Source organism: Bubalus bubalis, chromosome 18, assembly GCF_019923935.1.
Source record: "Bubalus bubalis isolate 160015118507 breed Murrah chromosome 18, NDDB_SH_1, whole genome shotgun sequence".
Classification (NCBI taxonomy): domain Eukaryota; kingdom Metazoa; phylum Chordata; class Mammalia; order Artiodactyla; family Bovidae; genus Bubalus; species Bubalus bubalis.
Window position 1 is genome coordinate 54,212,619 of NC_059174.1, and position 18,605 is coordinate 54,231,223.

The 18,605-nt window shown below is 42.0% G+C and overlaps 1 protein-coding gene across 1 annotated transcript; it reads right to left on the minus strand.

Annotated features, from left to right (window-relative positions):
- Positions 1 to 841: 841 nt before the first annotated feature.
- Positions 842 to 18,091, minus strand: LOC102395145 (sulfotransferase 2A1). Its single transcript, XM_006067431.3, has 6 exons — positions 17,905 to 18,091; positions 14,673 to 14,881; positions 14,025 to 14,151; positions 11,416 to 11,510; positions 2,340 to 2,517; positions 842 to 1,126 (listed from the first exon to the last, which is right to left on the minus strand). Exons 1-6 carry the CDS (start codon positions 18,038 to 18,040, stop codon positions 1,014 to 1,016), a joined length of 858 nt encoding a protein of 285 aa, XP_006067493.1. The 5' UTR covers positions 18,041 to 18,091; the 3' UTR covers positions 842 to 1,013.
- Between the last annotated feature and the right edge of the window lie 514 nt (positions 18,092 to 18,605).

Here is an 18,605-nt window from a genome sequence, read left to right on the forward strand (position 1 = left end):
CTGAGAACTTATGAAATGCTTCCAGGTTTTAGTGGTTGGGCTGAGAGAATTCTCTTTTTGGCCACATTGAAAATCTATAATCGCAATTGTTGTTTTATGGGTCCCACCTTCTATCACCCAGTGGAGGACTCCAGGATTCAAGGCTTCCCACATTCACACAACAAGCAAAAGGAAGAATGCCCGCTTCTGAAATACTGACTCCAGAAGTAATTAAAGAAACATCTAGGTTGCTATCATTTCCTGGTGGGCTTCAGTCAGCTAAAATTAAGACCATCCAGGGCTTCTCTACCATATCCATGTAGGACTACTAGAAACACCATAGTTTTGACTCTACAGATGTGAGAGTTGGACCATAAAGAAGGCTGAGCCCCAAAGAATTGATGTTTTCAAATTGTGGTGCTTCTTTGCTGCAGAAGACTCTTGAGAGTCCCTTGGACAGAAGGAGATCAATCCAGTCAATCCTAAGGAAATCAGCCCTGAATACTCATTGGAAGGACTGAAGTTGAAGCTCCAATACTTTGACCACCTGATGTGAAGAGCCGATCATTGGAAAAGACTCTGCTGCTGGGAAAGATTGAGGGCAAAAGGAGAAAGGGGCATCAGAGGATGAGATGGTTAGATTGCATCACAGACTCAAAGGACATGCATTTGAGCCAACTCACAGATAGTTGGTAACAGAGGACCCTGGCGTGCTGCAGTTCATGGGGTCACAAAGTGTCGGACACAGTTCAGTGACTGAACAACAACAACAATGATTCTTATGTTATTTCTTGACCACTCTGTGTGAATGAAATGAAACACTAGAAACATTTTTTGAAAGCTGGGATACCAAGAAGCGAAATAGGGGCACCCGGATAACTTTAATAGTCAGGTCCTCAAAGATGCAGAAATTGGATCAATTGAAGCACCAGGATGAAATAACAGGTTTTATGCAATTACTCCCAGTCCTTCACATATATGAGGACAGGAGAGCAATTATCATTGTCCATATAAGATCCAGAAGTTTTACATCATTATTTCCACAGGAACAGATCTTGAGGAAGGTCTGCCATCTTCTCCTGGAATAGTTTATCAAAGGTTTCAGCTTGGGCCACCGTGAAGTAATTTTTCCAGTCCCCAGTCACGCCTGAGAAACATAAAATAGAGACTCACGTCAGATTTAGGGCTCAGTCTCAAGACTCCAGTATAGGTCTTCTAGGTCTATTTCTTTTGATTTATTGCTATTAAGTAGTACACAACATATTCTTACATGTTTTATTTTATATATTAAAAAAATTTATTTATTTGTGGCTGTGCTGAGTCTTTGTTGCTGTGCATCGGCTTTCTCCAGTTGCAGTGAGCGCGGGCTACTCGCTAGTTTCAGCTCACGGGCTCCTCTTGTTGCCAGGCATGTGCTCTAGGGCTTGGCCTCAGCAGCTGTGGTGCATGGGCTCAGTTGCCCACAGCCAGTGGGCAACTAATCGAACCTGTGTCCCCTGCTTTGGCAGGCAGATTCTTAACCACTAAACCACCAGGGAAGCCCTCGATCTATTTTCTTCTGTCTGCTTGACATGGAAATTCCAGTTAATATAGCAGAATGACTAATGGTTTGTTGTTTTCATATGCCTAATGGTCATACTCATTTACACATTGGCCTGCTTGGAACAATTTCCTGCCTTCTCTTCTCTCATCCTGAATGAAATTCATCACCCATAACACTGCTGTATTTTCTATAACAGATCTTCCCTGTGGCTCAAACAGTAAAGAATCTGCCTGCAATGCAGGAGACCCAGGTTCAGTCCCTGGGTTGGGAAGATCCCCTGGAGGAGGGCATGGCAACCCACTCCAGTATTCTTGCCTGGAGACTCTCCTGGACAGATGTCCATGGGGTCTGTAATAACCAGTGTCTAGTCACTTTTTAACAACTTCTATTTCTACCACCTCCATCCAAGCCAACATCATTTCTCACCTGCATTATTGTATTAGATGTCTAACTACTCTTTTCTGTTTTTTTAAATTGTTTATTATTTATTTGGTCATGCAATTATTTATTCTGGAGCCAAATAACCAAGACATAAAACAGAAACAATATTGTAACAAGTTCAATAAACACTTCAAAATGGTCCACACCAAAACAAATTAATCTTAAAATAAATAACTTTCTCAAGCACCTGCAGCCCACATCAGTACTCTAAAAAGAGATGCTGTGATGAGGGCTCACAAGAGATAATTTCAACTGATGAGCAATTTGAATTGATAAATTCAAACATTCCCTACTCCCAATGGTTAGTGTCCTATTATAAGCCAAGAATAATCTCTATATATTCTGATCCATTTTGAAGGCAGAATGTTTTCTTTACCTTTTCTCAAAAGTTGTCGATTCTCCTCAAAACGCTGACCCTTCAGGAGGGAATAATTGGACATATTGTTTTCTTTCATGGCCTGGAAAGAATTGTTTTTGAGGACTGAGTTCAGTTCTTCTGGTTCTAGCTTCTTGCCCAGGAATTGGCAGATCTTCTCCACAGTGCTCCTCGTGTCCTAGAAGAAGAGAAAATCTGAGAGATTATGTAAAAGAGCAAGAACATAGAAAAGGAGATGAGGGGGAGGAGACAGCAGAAAGAGGAGGGGGAGAGGGGAGAGGAAAAGAGGAAAGAAATGTAGAGACGTGAGTAGGGATAGAGTTGGAGGAGTCCAGAGTGGATGAACTGGGCGATTGACATTGACACATAGACACTTTCAATACTAAGCAAAGAATAGGTAACCTATGAGAACCTACTGTATGCACAGAGAACTCTAGTCAATGCTCTGTGGTGACTTAAATGGGAAGGAAATAAAAAAAAAAAAGAGGGGCTATATGCATAGGTATAGCTGATTCACTTTACACTAGAAGCTATGCACACTGTAAAGCAACTATATGTCAATAAAACTTTTGAAAAATTTAAAAATGACTTAGAGAAAGGTTGAAAAAAATAGATCAAAAGACCGTGATGGATTTCCCAGTATAGTTGAATTCAGGACACATTTAAACATTAAAGTGCTATGTTTGTTAAAGAGACTTAAGAAGGGCTTCTAGAGTTATAATCAGGGTTAGGGAAGAGAGTTTCAGGGAGAAATTGACAAAAATTTAAGGAATTGATTTCAGGCCTTGGCTATGTGTCCAAATAATGCTGTTTTTCACAACTAACATTTGAATAAAACAAGAGAGCTTTACCATATCTTCTTATTTATTATCTCAATACTTGGCATATGATCTTGGGAGATTTTGATAAGAAAAAAGATTTTATAACCAGAATGGCTTTGCTTTAAATCAGACTTTCCTCTTAGAGGTATAATGCTTTAAAGGTTTTCTTTATTCCATGAGCCTTCAGTATGGTCTAACAAGTAATCACACACCTGGGGCAGCCCTAAGATGGTGGAGGAGTAGGACGGGGAGACCACTTTCTCCCCCACAAATTCATCAAAAAAATCATTTGAATGCTGAGCAATTTCTACAAAACAACTTCTGAACTCTGGCAGAGGACTCCAGGCACACAGAAAGGCAGCCCATTCTCCTCAAAAGGAGGTAGGACAAAATATAGAAGACAAAAAGAGAGACAAAATTGTTAGGGATGGAGACCTGTCCCAGGGAGGGAGTTGTGAAGGAGGAGAAGTTTCCAAACACCAGAAAACCCTCTCACCAGCGGGTCTGTGGGGAGTTGTGGAATCTCAGGGGGCAACATAACTGAGAGGGGGGAAAAAAAGCCCACAGAATATGTGCCTTAAACACAACTCCCAGCAGAGAAATAGCCTAGATGCTCGCGTCTGCCACCAGCAAGTGGGGGAGGCGCAGGTTGCATGCTTAGGGTAAGGACCGGGCCTGAATGCCCAGAGGACAATCTGAAGGAGCTAACATGAGATAGCAACCCAAACTGTGGGATAGCCAGAGAGAGAGAGGAAAAAAAAGAGAGAGAGAGAGAGAGAGAACTTTCCCTCAAAAAGCTCTAACCTAAGGCACAGCCTGGTCAGCTCCCAGAACAAAGGATTGAGTGAATACAATAGGAGAGCTAGCTGGCTGTGGACTGGCCCATCTCCATGCCAGAGGCAGAGAGACAGGTGGGCGACAGCCAGAGCCAGAAGGCAGGGGGCATTCTTGGCCCCAGAGACGAGATCCTATACCAAACTGTGAGCAGGCTCCCAGTTGCTAAGTCTTCCTGGGATCCTGGATGGTTGACATCTGCCAGGAGGGTCGCAGCCTGAGATCAGCCCCTCAGAGGAGACACAGGGCACATCTGAGATGGCGTTTTGGCGACACACCCAGGAAACTGAGCGGCTGGGACTGGGGAGGTGATAAGATGCACCCCGCACACCTGGGATAGTGCACTCAAAAAGCACCTGGTCATCTGAGCTCCTCAGACCTGGGAAGGTCACGAAACTCAGGCCCAAACGAGTCTCTGCCTTTGTGGAGTACCCGAGAACCTGAACCTGAGCAGCTTAGACCTGGGAAGTGCACGCAACCCAGGGCCCACTTTGGACAGTTCCCCTTCAGAGCAACCTGGAGCCTGAGCAGTGTAGAGCGGGAAAGCATAGGGGCCATGAAAGTGAAAGTGAAAGTATCTCAGTTGTGTCCAACTCTTTGTGACCCGATGGATTATACAGTCCATGGAATTCTCCAGGCCAGAATACTGGATTGGGTAGCCTTTCCCTTCTCCAGGGGATCTTCCCAACCCAGGGATTGAACCCATGTCTCCCACATTGCAGGCAGATTCTTTACCAGCTGAGCCACAAGGGACGCAAGAGCCACAAGGGACTGAGCTGAGGCAAACCCAGTGTGGTCCATACACTGTGAGCACTCCCCACACATGCCAGTGAAAATTGTTTGCAGTATTCCTCCTATCCTACAGCACAACTGAACAAGTGAGCCTAAATAAGTGACCACCTTCACCCCCTTGTGTCAGGGTGGAAATTAGACACTGAAGAAACTTGCAAACAGAGGAAGCAAAAATAAGCAAAGAGGGAGCTGCTCTGGAAGTGACAGGTGCAATAGATTAAAACCCTGTAGTTAGCATTGACTAAGCATTGGAAGGGGCCTATAGACCTTGAGAAGAAGTATAAGCTGGAACAAGGAACTATCTGAAACTGAACTGACCCCACACTGTCCTCAACAGCTCCAGAGAAATTCCTAGATATATTTTTACTATTATCATTATTTAGTTTTTTATTTTTAATTTCTTTATTACTCCTTTAATTTTCATTTTTATAACCTACTATTACCTTGCAAAAAAGACCCTATTTTTAAAGCAAATTTCACATACATATTTTTAAAATAATTTTTGTGATTGATATTGTTTTGTATTTTTGAGAGTTTAACCTTTAGATGTTTCATCTTTGCTTATTGAAATTTGTTATCAACTTTATACCATTAAGAATCTAATCTTCAGTACTTATTTTTACTTACTGGCTTGATTGCTTTCTCCCCTTTAGACTCTCACTTTTCTCCCCCAGGTCAACTACATATCCTGCCTCCCCTTTCTCTTCTCTACTTAACTCTGTGAATCTCTCTGGGTGTTCCAGGCTGTAGAGAACACTTAGGGAACTGATTACTTGCTATATTGGTCTCCCCCCTTTTGACTGCCCCTCTTCTCCTCTTGGTTATCTCTATCTCCCTCCTCCCTCTTCTCTTCTTTATGTAACTCTGAATTTCTCTGGCTGTCCCTCACTGTAGAGAATCTTTTCACCATTAACCTATATGTTTTATCATCAGTGCTGTATGGATGGAGAAATCTTGAGGCTACCCAAAGAATGAGACTGAAAGCCAGAGGCAGGAGGCTTAAATCCAAACTTGAGAACACCAGAGAACCCCTATTAATATTAATCGACAAGAGCTCATCCCAAAGCCTCCATACCTACACTGAAACCAAGCACCACCCAACAGCCAACAAGTTCCAGAGCAAGACATACCATGCTAATTCTCCAACAACATAAGAACATAGCCCTGAGCATTAAAGTACAGGCTGCCCAAAGTCACATCAAACCTATCATAGACACCTCAAAACTCACTACTGGACGCTTCATTGCACTCCAGAGAGAAGAGATCCAGCTCTACCCACCAGAACACTGATGCAGGCTTCCTTAACCAGGAAACCTTGACAAGCCACTAGTCTAACCCCACCCACAGGGAGCAACCTCCACAATAAAGAGGAACCAAAAACTTCTAGAATACAGAAAGTCCACCCCAAACAGAGCAATCTAAACAAATTGAAAAGGCAGAGAAATATTCAGCAGATAAAGAACATGATAAATGCCCACCAAACCAAACAAAAGAGGAGGAGATAGGGAGTCTACCTGAAAAAGAATTCAGAATAATGATAGTAAAGATGATCCAAAATCTTGAAAACAAAATGCAGTTACAGATAAATAGAATAGAGACAAGGATTGAGAAGATGCAAGAAATGTTTAACAAGGACCTAGAAGAAATAAAAAAGTCAGTCAATAATGAATAATGCAATAACAGATCAAAAGCACTCTGGAACTAACAGTAACCAACAGTAGAGGGAACCAACAGTAGAGTAACTGAGACAGAAGATAGGATAAGTGAGATGGAAGATACAATAGTGGAAATAAATGAGGCAGAGAGGAAAAAAGAACAAAGAATTAAAAGAAATGAGGACAACCTCAGAGACCTCTGGGACAATGTTAAACACCCCAACATTCAAATCATAGGAGTCCCAGAAGAAGAAGACAAAAAGAAAGGCCGTGAGAAAATACTTGAGGAGATAATAGTTGAAAACTTCCCTAAAATGGGGAAGGAAATAGCCACCGAAGTCCAAGAAACCCAGAGGGTCCCAAACAGGATATAATCAAGGTGAAACACCCCAAGACACATATTAATCAAATTAATGAAGATCAAACACAAAGAGCAAATATTAAAAGAAGCAAGGGTAAAGCAACAAATAGCACATAAGGGGATTCCCATAAGGATAACAGCTGATCTTTCAATAGAAACTCTTCAGGCCAGAAGGGACCGGCAGGACATGCATAAAGTGATGAAAAAGAAAAACCTACAACCCAGATTACTATACCGAGCAAGGATCTCATTCAAATATGAAGGAGAAATCAAAAGCTTTACAGACAAGCAAAAGCTGAGAGAATTCAGCACCACCAAACCAGCTCTTCAATAAATGTTAAAGGATCTTCTGTAGACAGAAAACACAGAAAATGTTTATAAACACAAACTTTAAATGATACAATAGACCAGTTAGACCTAATTGAAATCTAGGATGTTTCACCCCAAAATAATGAATTTCACCTTTACCTCAAGTGCACATGGAACATTCTCGAGGATAGATCACATCCGGGCCATAAATCTAGCCTTGGTAAAGTCAAAAAAGTTGAAATCATTTCGAGCATCTTTTCTGATCACGATGCAGTAAGATTAGACATCAACTACAGGAAAAGAAACTACTAAAAGTACAAACATATGGAGGCAAAACAACACGCTTCTGAATAACCAACAAATCACAGAAGAAATCAAAAAGAAATCAAAATATGCATAGAAACGAATGAAAATGAAAACACAACAACCCAAAACCTATGGGATTCAGTAAAAGCAGTGCTAAGGAGACGGTTCATAGCAATACAAGCTTACCGCAAGAAACAAGAGAGAAATCAAATATACAACCTAACTTTATACCTAAAGCAACTAGAAAAAGAAGAAATGAAGAACCCCAGGGTTGGTAGAAGGAAAGAAATCATAAAAATTAGAGCAGAAATAAATGAAAAAGAAACCTAGGAGACTATAGCAAAAATCAACAAAACTAAAAGCTGGTTCTTTGAGAAGATAAATATAAGAGATAAAGAATTAGCCAGACTCATCAAGAAAAAAAGGGAGAAGAATCAAATAAACAAAATTAGAAATGAAAATGGAGAAATCACAACAGACAACACAGAAATACAAAGGATCATAAGAGAGTACTATCAGCAACTAAATGCCAATAAAACGGACAACTTGGAAGAAATGGACGAATTCTTAGAAAAGTATAACCTTCCGAAACTGAACCAGGAAGAAGTAGAAAATCTTAACAGACCCATCACAAGCACAGAAATTGAAACTGTAATAAAAAATCTTCCAACAAACAAAGCCCAAGACCAGATGGCTTCACAGGTGAATTCTACCAAAAATTTAGAGAAGAGCTAACACCTATCGTACTCAATTTCTTCCAGAAAATTGCAGAGGAAGGTAAACTGCCAATCTCATTCTATGAGGAGACCATCACCTTAATACCAAAACCAGACAAAGATGCCACAAAAAAAGAACTACAGGCCAATATCACTGATGAACATAGATGCAAAAATCCTTAACAAAATTCTAGCAAACAGAATCCAACAACATATTAAAAAGAGCATACATCATGACCAAATGGGCTTTATCCCAGGGATGCAAGGAGTCCTCAATATTGACAAATCAATCAATGTGATACACCACATTAACAAATCGAAAGATAAAAACCATATGATTATCTCAATAGATGCAGAGAAAACCTTTGATGAAATTCAACATCCATTTATGATAAAAACCCTCCAGGAAGCAGGCATAGAAGGAACATACCTTAACATAATAAAAGCCATATATGATAAACCCATAGCAAACATTATCCTCAATGGTGAAAAATGGAAAGCATTTCCCCTAAGTCAGGAACAAGACAAGGGTGCCCACTCTCACCACTACTATTCAACATAGTTTTGGAAGTTTTAGCCACAGCAATCAGAAAAGAAAGAGAAATAAAAGGAATCCAGATCAGAAATGAAGAAGTAAAACTCTCACTGTTTGCAGATGACATGATCCTCTACATAGAAAACCCTAAAGACTCCACCAGAAAGTTACTAGAGCTAATCAATGAATATAGTAAAGTTGCAGGATATAAAATTCACACACAGAAATCCCGTGCATTCCTATACACTAACAATGAGAATAAAGAAAGAGAAATTAAGGAAATAATTCCATTCACCATTGTGATGAAAAAGATAAAATACTTAGGAATAAAGCTACCTAAAGAAACAAAAGACCTATATATAGAAAACTATAAGACACTGATGAAAGAAATCAAAGATGACACAAATAGATGGAGAAATACACCATGTCCATGGATTGGAAGAATCAACACAGTGAAAATGAGTATACTACCCAAAGCAATCTATAGATTCAATGCAATCCCTATGAAGCTACCAACGGTATTTTTCAGAGAACTAGAACAAATAATTTCACAATTTGTATGGAAATACAAAAAAACCTCGAATAGCCAAAGCAATCTTGAGAAAGAAGAATGGAACTGGAGGAATCAACCTGCCTGACTTCAGACTATACTTACAAAGCTACCACCATCAAGACAGTATGGTACTGGCACAAAGACAGAAATATAGATCGATGGAACAAAATAGAAAGCTCAAAGATAAATCCACGTACCTATGGACACCTTATCTTTGACAAAGGAGTCAAGAATATACAATGGAGAAAAGACAATCTCTTTAACAACTGATGCTGGGACAATTGGTCGACCACTTGTAAAAGAATGAAACTAGAACTCTTTTTAACACCGTACACAAAAATAAACTAAGAATGGATCAAAGATCTAAATGGAAGACCAGAAACTATAAAACTGCTAGAGGAAAACATAGGCAAGCACTCTCTGACATAAATCACAGCAGGATCCTCTATGACCCACCTCCCAGAGTAATGGAAATAAAAGCAAAAATAAACAAATGGGACCTAATTAAACTTAAAAGCTTTTGCACAATGAAGGAAACTATAAGCAAGGTGAAAAGACAGCCTTCAGAATGAGAGAAAATAATACCGAATGAAGCAACTGCCAAAGAATTAATCTCAAAAATATACAAGCAGCTCATGCAGCTCAATTCCAGAAAAATAAATGACCCAATCAAAAAATGGGCCAAAGAACTAAACAGACATTTCTCCAAAGAAGACATACAGATGGCTAACAAACACCTAAAAAGATGCTCAATATCACTCATTATCAGAGAAATGCAAATTAAAGCTACATTAAGGTACCATTTCACGCTGATCAGAAGGCTGCTATAAAGAAGTCTACAAACAATAAATGCTGGAGAGGGTGTGGAGAAAAGGGAACAGTCTTACACTATTGGTGGGAATGCAAACTAGTATAGCCACTATGGAGAGTCTTTAAAAAACTGGAAATAGAACCTGCACATGATCCAGCAATCCCACTGCTGGGTGTACACACCGAGGAAACCAGAATTGAAAGAGACACATGTACCCTAATGTTCATCGCAGCACTGTTTACAATAGCTAGGACATGGAAGCAACCTAGACGTCGATCCGCAGGTGAATGGATAAGAAAGCTGTGGTACATATACACAATGGAATATTACTCAGCTATTAAAAAGAATGCATTTGAATCAGTTCTAATGAGGTGGATGAAACTGGAGTCTATTATACAGAGTGAAACAAGTCAGAAAGAAAAACACCAATACAGTATATTAATGCATATATATGGAATTTAGAAAGATGGTAACGATGACCCTATATGCGAGACAGCAAAAGAGACACAGATGTAAAGAACGGACTTTTGGACTCTGTGGAAGAAGACCAGGGTGGGATGATTTGAGAGAATAGCATTGAAACATATATTACCATTTGTGAAATAGGTCACCAGTCCAGGTTCGATGCATTAAACAGGGTGCTCAGGGCAGGTGCACTGGGATGACCCTGAGGGATGGGATGCGGAGGGAGGTGGGAGGGGGGTTCAGGATGGGGAACATGTGTACACCCATGGCTGATTCATGTTAATGTATGGCAAAACCCACTACACTATTGTAAGATAATTAGCTTCCAATTAAAATAAATAAATTAAATAAAAGAAATCACACACCTGTAAAAATAATAACAACAACAAGAACAACACAGACAGAACAGAACAAAAATCCTAACAAAAAGAAAACAAAGGGGTTCCCCTGGTAGCTCAGTGTTAAAGATTCTGCCTGTCAGTTCAGGAAACATGGGTTCGGTCCCTGGTCTGGGAGGATCCCACCTGCCTCGGAGCAACTCAGCCCGTGTGGCATCACTTTTGAGCCTGTGCTCTAGAATCCAGGCACTGCAACAAGAGTACCCTTGGCTCATCACAGCTAGAGAAAGCCTGAGGACAGCCATGAAGACCCAGCACAGCCAATACATAAATAAAATCCTTTTGTAAAAAAGCCCTTCACCTTATGGTGAAACAAAGAAAAACATGTGAAGAAAGAGAGCTCGGAGCTTTGAGGTGTCAACCAGAAATAAGGCAATGAAGACCAGGTTGCTATTCTCACTCCTATTGACTACAGGCTAAACTTTGAGAAGGTGAAAGGGAGACACGGGAATGGAGGGAAGGTGGCGGGGGTGCAGATAGTGGTGAGAGAGAGTGTGTTGACTCTAAGAGCAATAGTTACCCATTTCATCTCTTCATAGCTCAGTATCAGGAAGTTCTCCTTGTCTCTCATGGACATCCAGCCCCGAGTGTGGTCAAACCACGATCCAAATACCACTGCATGGAGGGGAGGCAGAAAGAGTGAGTAGATGACACATGGAATGAAAGCAGGGGCCCATATACTATGTTCACTCTGTGGGCACAGTGATTAGCACGATGCTGGGCACATCTACGCTTGTTATAACTGGTATCCAACACCATGGATTTGCCCTTTAACAAGCCTAATGCCTTTGCAGCAGGTTTTGTATACAGTTTTCAAGGGTCTGTAAGGAGATCATGTCCAGTGAACCATGTAGTCTGAGACGTGGCTTTTTTTTTTTCCTCTTATCTGTTCAGCATTTAGATATTTTTGCTTGTTAGGTACATTCTCACGACACTTGTTTCCCACCCCCCTCCCCCGTCATCTTCCCTTCATTGTTGCTGTTGGAATTGTGATTCCCTGGGAGACCAAATCAGGAAGGGAATACTGGCTTCAGTAGTTCCAGTGCGCCCACCTAGTTGCCCCATGGCATGTGGGATTTTCCCAGACCAGGGATCAAACCCATGTCGCCCACCTTGGCAGGCAGATTCTGAACCACTGGACCACCAGGGAAATCTTGTTGCTCTTTTTCTGAAAGAGTAGCCTGAAGCAAATCAGGAGATTTGCTTCAGGAGTTCACTCAGGATCAGCTCAATAAAACTATGACTTGCAGTGTTTGAAGATTGGACTTTAGTGTTGAGGGCAAAAAAAAAAAAAAGTGAGGGAACCTGAACTGTTCAATATAGAAGTGATGATTGTGTCATAGCCTGGAAGGGCTGAAGAGCATGCAGATGAGGACAATAAAGAGTCGGTGGCATTACTCTCATAGACCAAGGCCATCACTGGATTCTCCCGTATCGACAGCAGCACCATCAACTGTCTTGGTGACCCGTGTGTCCCCAGCTGCCCAAGAAGCAGAAAAGATGTCGAGTTATGGCAGAATGTTGGCAGACAGGGAGCAGAGTGCATGTCCACTGATGGCAGGATGCCCTCTGTGAGCATCAAAGAGTGACATTAATAGATCTCTTAATGACATTACTAAGATCTTTTTGCTTTATTTCATGTTGTATTTGATTATTTACTTGTCATCTCACACTGATGATAATGGGGCTTCCCAGGTGGCAAAGAATCTTCCCAGTGGTAAAGAATCTGCCTGCCAATGCAAGAGGGCTAGAGATGTGCATTCCATCCCTGGGTCAGGAAAACCCCCTGGAGGAGGGAATAGTAACCCACTCCGATATTCTTGGACAATTCCATGGACAGAGGAGCCTGGTGGGCTACAGTCCAGGGAGTTGCAACGAGTCAGAGATGATTGATCGACTGAGCACTCACACACAAGTGGCAAGCACCACCCTAGGAAAAATTCAAAGATGTTGCATTTTAGTGGAGATACATGTGGCAGAAACAAACAGAATACATACTCACTGGTGATGAGTGCTAAGGGGGGAAAAAGATGAAACTATAGAGATGGGAGAGATGCTATTTTGTATAGTTTATGAAAAGGATCAGACACGACTGAACGACTAAACAACAATGGCCCTCTCCAGTGAAGATGTCCATGGGCTACTAAAGAAACAGTTCTGAAACCGGGAGATGTATCATAGGTGAGATACTAGATTCATCACATAGTTTTGAGAAAAACTGCAACATTTCAAGTATCTGAGAATGCTTAGATGTTATGCATAATTAAAAGTATAGAGAGGTTTCCCTGGTGGTCCAGTGGTTAAGACTCTGTGCTCCAGTTCAGGGGGCCAGGGTTCTACCCCTGGTCAGGGAACTAGATCCCACATGCTGCAATGAAAGAACCCCCAAGCCACAACTAAGATGGAAGAATTCACCTTCCACATCTAAGACCTGATGCAGCCAGATAAATGAATAATTTAAAAAAATAGAGGTCCTGAGTGAATGCGTGCTAAGTCACTACAGTTGTGTCTGACTCTCTGTGATCCCAGTGACTGGAGTGTTCCAGGCTCCTCTCTATGGGATTTGCCTTGCAAGAATACTGGAGTGGGTTGTCATGCCCTCCTCCAGGAGATCTTCCCGACCCAGGGACAGAACCTGTATCTCCTGCATCTCCTGTACTACAGCCCGATTCTTTACCCACTGAGCAACCTGGGAAGCCCATAAAGGTCCTGGCATAATGCATACAGTTTTTAGACACAGAGGACAAGAGAATTAAGGGACTTTTCAAGAGATGCACCCATAAATGGTGGAAAGTCAGGATTGTATTGTCCAGGAAGCCAATGAAAGCTGACTTTCACAAATTTAGGAGAGTACAGGAGAAGAATGTGAATGCTTTCTGTTAGTATTAGGTCATGGAGATTCAGAAGATAGCTAGGATAGTTTCTGATGGGGCAAACAAAAGGGCTGGTTGAAGTCCTTCTGCTTTACAAGATAGTATGTGGATTTAGAAAATTTGGGTTCCAGTGGTGATGGAACCCTATACTCATGCATTGGTTAGATGTATAGACCTCAAGTTGGGTAAAAAAATAAAAAGAGGCCTGATGAAGGACTCTGACAACTCCCAGCTTTCATATTTTACATTCACTCACCATTTCCTTCGATGAACCATTCAAAGTATTGTTCCAGTGACTGTGGTCGCTTAACAAATTTTGCACTCCTCCAGAAAAAATAACCAGACACTAAAACATCTCTGGGATTTCTGATGAGGTAGATCATCTTAAAGAGAAAAATTGGATCATGAAAAATCAATAGTCATTTTCTAACCTTCTTAATCATCATAAAAATGGAAAAAAAAAACCAGTTCCTAGAAAGTGCCCTTTAAATATCATGGATTATTTTAATAAACTAGTTATTATATTCATTAATCAAATATGTATTTTAAAGTTCCTGTGAACTAGTCACTGGACCAATAGTAAGGCCCTAACTAATGAAGAGGAAAGCATTGTTCTTTCCCTCTGGGATACTATAGACTAAAGAATCTTCCTGTCGATGCAAGAGATGCCAGAGATGTGGGTTTAATCCCTGGGTCGGGAATATCCCTTGGAGTAGGGCATGGCAACCCACTCCAGTATTCTTGCCTAGAAAATCTCATGGAAAGCAGAGCCTGGTGGGCTACAGTCCATGGGGTCAAAAAGAGTCATGAACATGACTTAAGAACATGACTTAAGCAACAGAGCACCACCACTGGCCCACCAGGGAAGCCCTGATGAAGACTGTCTTGACTGCTGTACACTGACCTTGGCCTTGGATTTGAAGAAAGACTTGGGGAAGAATTGGATGGGAAGGTGAGAACTGATGAGACGTGGGCCTTCCTTCTCCTTTAGTAATTCATACCCAGTCTTAGTCTCTACCCAGGGGGAGCGGTCCCAAATGGGCTCAGATCGGACCCACTTGGGATCCCCCTTGGAGTAAATCAGGCAGACAGTTTCAATCAACCAGTGCGTTCCTAGATAAAGAAAGGAAAACTATGATCAATCATTTTAATCTGACTCTAAAAAATTCTTATAATGTATACAGATCATAAAAGGTACCATCTTAACCATCTTTAAATGTACAGTTGAGTTGTTGTTTAGTCACTCAGTCATGTCCAACTCTTTTTGCAACCCCATGGACTGTAGCCCTCCAGGATCCTCTGTCCATGAGATTTCCCAGGCAAGAATACCGGAGTGGGTTACCATTTCCTTCTCCAGGGGATCTTCCTGACCCAGGGATTGTACGCACGTCTCCTGCATAGGCAAGCAGACTCTTTACCACTGAGCCACCAGGCACCCCTTTACAGCTCTGTAGGGTTAAGTCTATTTACACGGTTGTGCAAACGATCTGCAGAACTTTTCCATCTTGCACAGCTGAACCTCTTGCCCATTAAGGAACAACTTCTCATTTTCTTCTCCTCCCAGTCCCTGGCAACCATTCTACTTTCTCTTTCTGATACCTCATTTAAGTGGAGTCTTACATACCATGCAGAGCTTGGTGGCTCAAATGATAAAAAATCTGCCTGCAGTGCAGGAGACCCAGGTTCGATCCCTGGGTCAGAAGATCCCCTGGAGAAGGAAATGGCTACAGACTCCAGTGTTCTTGCTTGAAGAAACCCATGGACAGGGAAGCCTGGAGGGCTACAGTCTCTGGGATCATGAAGAGCCAGACACAACTGAACAACTAACTCTTTCACTTCACTCCATACATACTATGTCTTCATAGTTTATCCATGTTGTAGCAAGTGTCAGAACTCCATTCCTTTCTAAGGCTAAATAATATTCTCAATATGTGGATAATAAATTTTGTTTACCCATTCATCTGTCAATGGACCTTTGGGTTGCTTCTATGCTTAAATCTATTTGTTTAAATCCCTTGAACATGTTCCTGTTGCTCTTGGCCTTTGAACAGATTCTCATTGCCCTTGGCTCATTATGACCACAGCACTTCTGATGACTTCAGCCTTGCTTCTTGCCCAATCACTGTCCCTCTATGACCCTGCCACTCTTAGATATATGATCCACATCCTTTCAGTTCAGTGGATTTGTCAAGTTCTTTTCCAATTCCTGATTTCTATCCATGCTGATATGCTGATACCTTTACTGGAAAATCTCTCCTTTCTGAACAGTTATATTTATTTATGCATTTATTTTTGGCTAGGTCTTGCTGTACTTGGGCTTTCTCCAGCCGGGGTGAGCAGGGGGCGACTCTCTAGTTGTGATGCTCGGGCTTCTCATTGCAGTGACTTCTCCTGTTGCAGAGCACGGGCTCTAGAGCCGGCAGGCTACGGTGGTTGTGGCACATGGGCATAATTGCTCCACAGCGTGGAGGATCTTCCTGGACCAGGGGTTGAACCCATGTCCCCTGCACTGGCATGCAGATTGTTACCCACTGGACCATCAGGGAAGTCCTGGAAAATATCTCTTTTCATGAAATAATTTCACATTCACTCTGTAAAAAAAAAACATTTTATTTTCCTGCTGCTAATTCTTTCCTTTTTCTAAAAAAAGATTTATTTATTTTATCATTAACGCCTGGGCTGTTTTCATTGTTGCACTCAGACTTTGTCTAGTTGCAGTGAGCAGGGGCTACTGAGAAGCCTTCTCATTGCAGTGGCTGCTTTTCTTGTGAAGCACAGGCTCTGGGCACATGGGCTTCAGCAGTTGTGGCTTGTGGGCCCTAGAGCACGGGCTCAGTAGTTGCGGGATACAGGCTGAGTTGCGCCGCAGGATGTGGAATCTTCCCTGACCAGGGATCAAACAGCGAAGCCCCGCGTTCACTCTTTCTGATCTCAATTTAGTGTCATTTCTTCTACCTTGCCGTTTGGCTGCGGTAGTTATGTTTTATTCCCCACCCCAGCCCTCCCACCTTGTTTTATTGATTTAACTAACAAGTTAAGGATGTATATGCTTAACACCCTCAGTTCAAAAACAGTGGGGTCAACATGGCAAGACTAAACTCTCCATTGCTCCATTATATTATACAAGTAACTGGATCAAACTTGTTTCTGCTAGCAGGGAGCTTATTGTCTCTTTCATATAAAGCAGAAATAGGGCATCCCTGGGGGCTCAGTGGTAAAGAATCCGCCTGCCAATGCAGGAGACATGGGTTCAATCTCTGACCCGGGAAGATCCCACAGGCAGTGGGGCAACTAAGCCCATGCGCCAAAACTACTGAGCCATGATCAGTGAACTACTGAAGCCGTGGAACCCCAGCTCCACAACAAGAGAAGTTACCTCTAGAGAAGCCCTCACACTGCAACTGGAGAAGGCCCAGGCAGCAGTGAAGACCTAACACAGTCCAAAATAAATCAAGAATAAGAATAAAAGCAAGAAGCAAAATTCTATTAAAAAAATAATGTATATTTAAGGTGTACATGTTCATTTGTTACATGTCACATTGTGAAAAGACTACCCCTGTCAAGCTAATTAACATATATGTCTCACAGAATTACCTCCTTCCACTACTTCTAGGGCTTCCCTGGTGGCTCAGTGGTAAAGAATCTACCTGCCAGTGCAGGAGACAGAAGAGATTAGGATTCAATCCCTCAGTCAGGAAGATCCCCTGGAGAAGGAGATGGCAGCCCTCTCCAGTATTCTTACTTGGAGAATCCCATGGACAGAGGAGCCTGGTGGGCTATGGTTCATGAGGTTTCACAATGAGGCGGACAGGACTGGGCGACTAAACAACAGCAGCCCATTTCCTCCACAGACTTCACTCTCCATCTTCTTCCACTCCTCTCTACAAACAGCCTTGGGCTTCATTCTGCCTTGGGCTTCATTCCCATGGTTTCCTCCGATGCCTTTGATCACCTCTCTGAGCACTCAGCTGACTGTGTGACTGCCTGGCTCAATCCTTTTCTCTGGGCATCAGCGGTATCAGTGCACATATCTATTCCCCTAATGCATTGTCGGCATACAGAAAGCGTTCCACCTGTGTGCTGAATGAATGAGGGCCGCAGCCACAGCCTGTCAGTATCTGATCCTGCTTCCTTACCTGATTTGGGGAAAGTCAGCAGTAAGACATCTTCATCTTTAATAAGAAAACTCTCCTGCACCTCTCTCAGGAGTTCAGGTGAGTAATCCAGGCTTGGGAAGGGTATCCCTTCAAACCACAGAAACTTTCCTGTCATGACGATGAGCTCTTTCTACCTCTTGTGAGCTTTTTAGCCATAGTCACTGTTGGACTGGGAGATCCGTTTTATAGTCAACATCGAACAATCATTAATCTCTCCCAGGTTGTTGATGAGTGTGCCTGTCCATAAAAAGAGAGGGTCACAAGATTGATAATATTGGGCAACCGTGAAGTCATTCAGAGAACATTCTGGTGTGACCTGATTTTCACTTCATGGGAGGGAACCGGGAGTTTAGTAACAAGATGGAGGGTGTAGACATGTGGTGGATTAAAAATGTATATCTTTAAGTTTATTATTTATTGGCTGCGCCAGGTCTTCATTGGTGTGTGTGGGCTTTTTCTAGCTGCAGCAAGCAGAGGTTACTCTCTTGTTGCCAAGCTGGGGATCTAGGCAGCTGGGCTGAATATATAGCACAGAGGCTAAGTTGTGCATTGGCACGTGGAAACTTTCCAGACTGGGTATCGAACCTGAGTCCCTTGCATTGGCAGGCAGAATCCTAACCACTGGACCACCAGGGGAATCCTAAAAAAATATTTTAAATAAGGTTTGTTATATTTTTTCA

What these genes read in the sequence shown, in the direction of transcription:
- LOC102395145 (XM_006067431.3), bottom strand. Translation starts at nt 18,040, where the DNA reads ATGACAGGAAAGTTTCTGTGGTTTGAAGGGATACCCTTCCCAAGCCTG. An exon ending in ATGGTTCATCGAAGGAAATG is followed by an intron (nt 11,511 to 14,024) that starts GTGAGTGAATGT and finishes CCCTCCATGCAG; the next exon opens with TGGTATTTGGATCGTGGTTT. An exon ending in TCGACAACTTTTGAGAAAAG is followed by an intron (nt 1,127 to 2,339) that starts GTAAAGAAAACA and finishes TATGTTTCTCAG; the next exon opens with GCGTGACTGGGGACTGGAAA.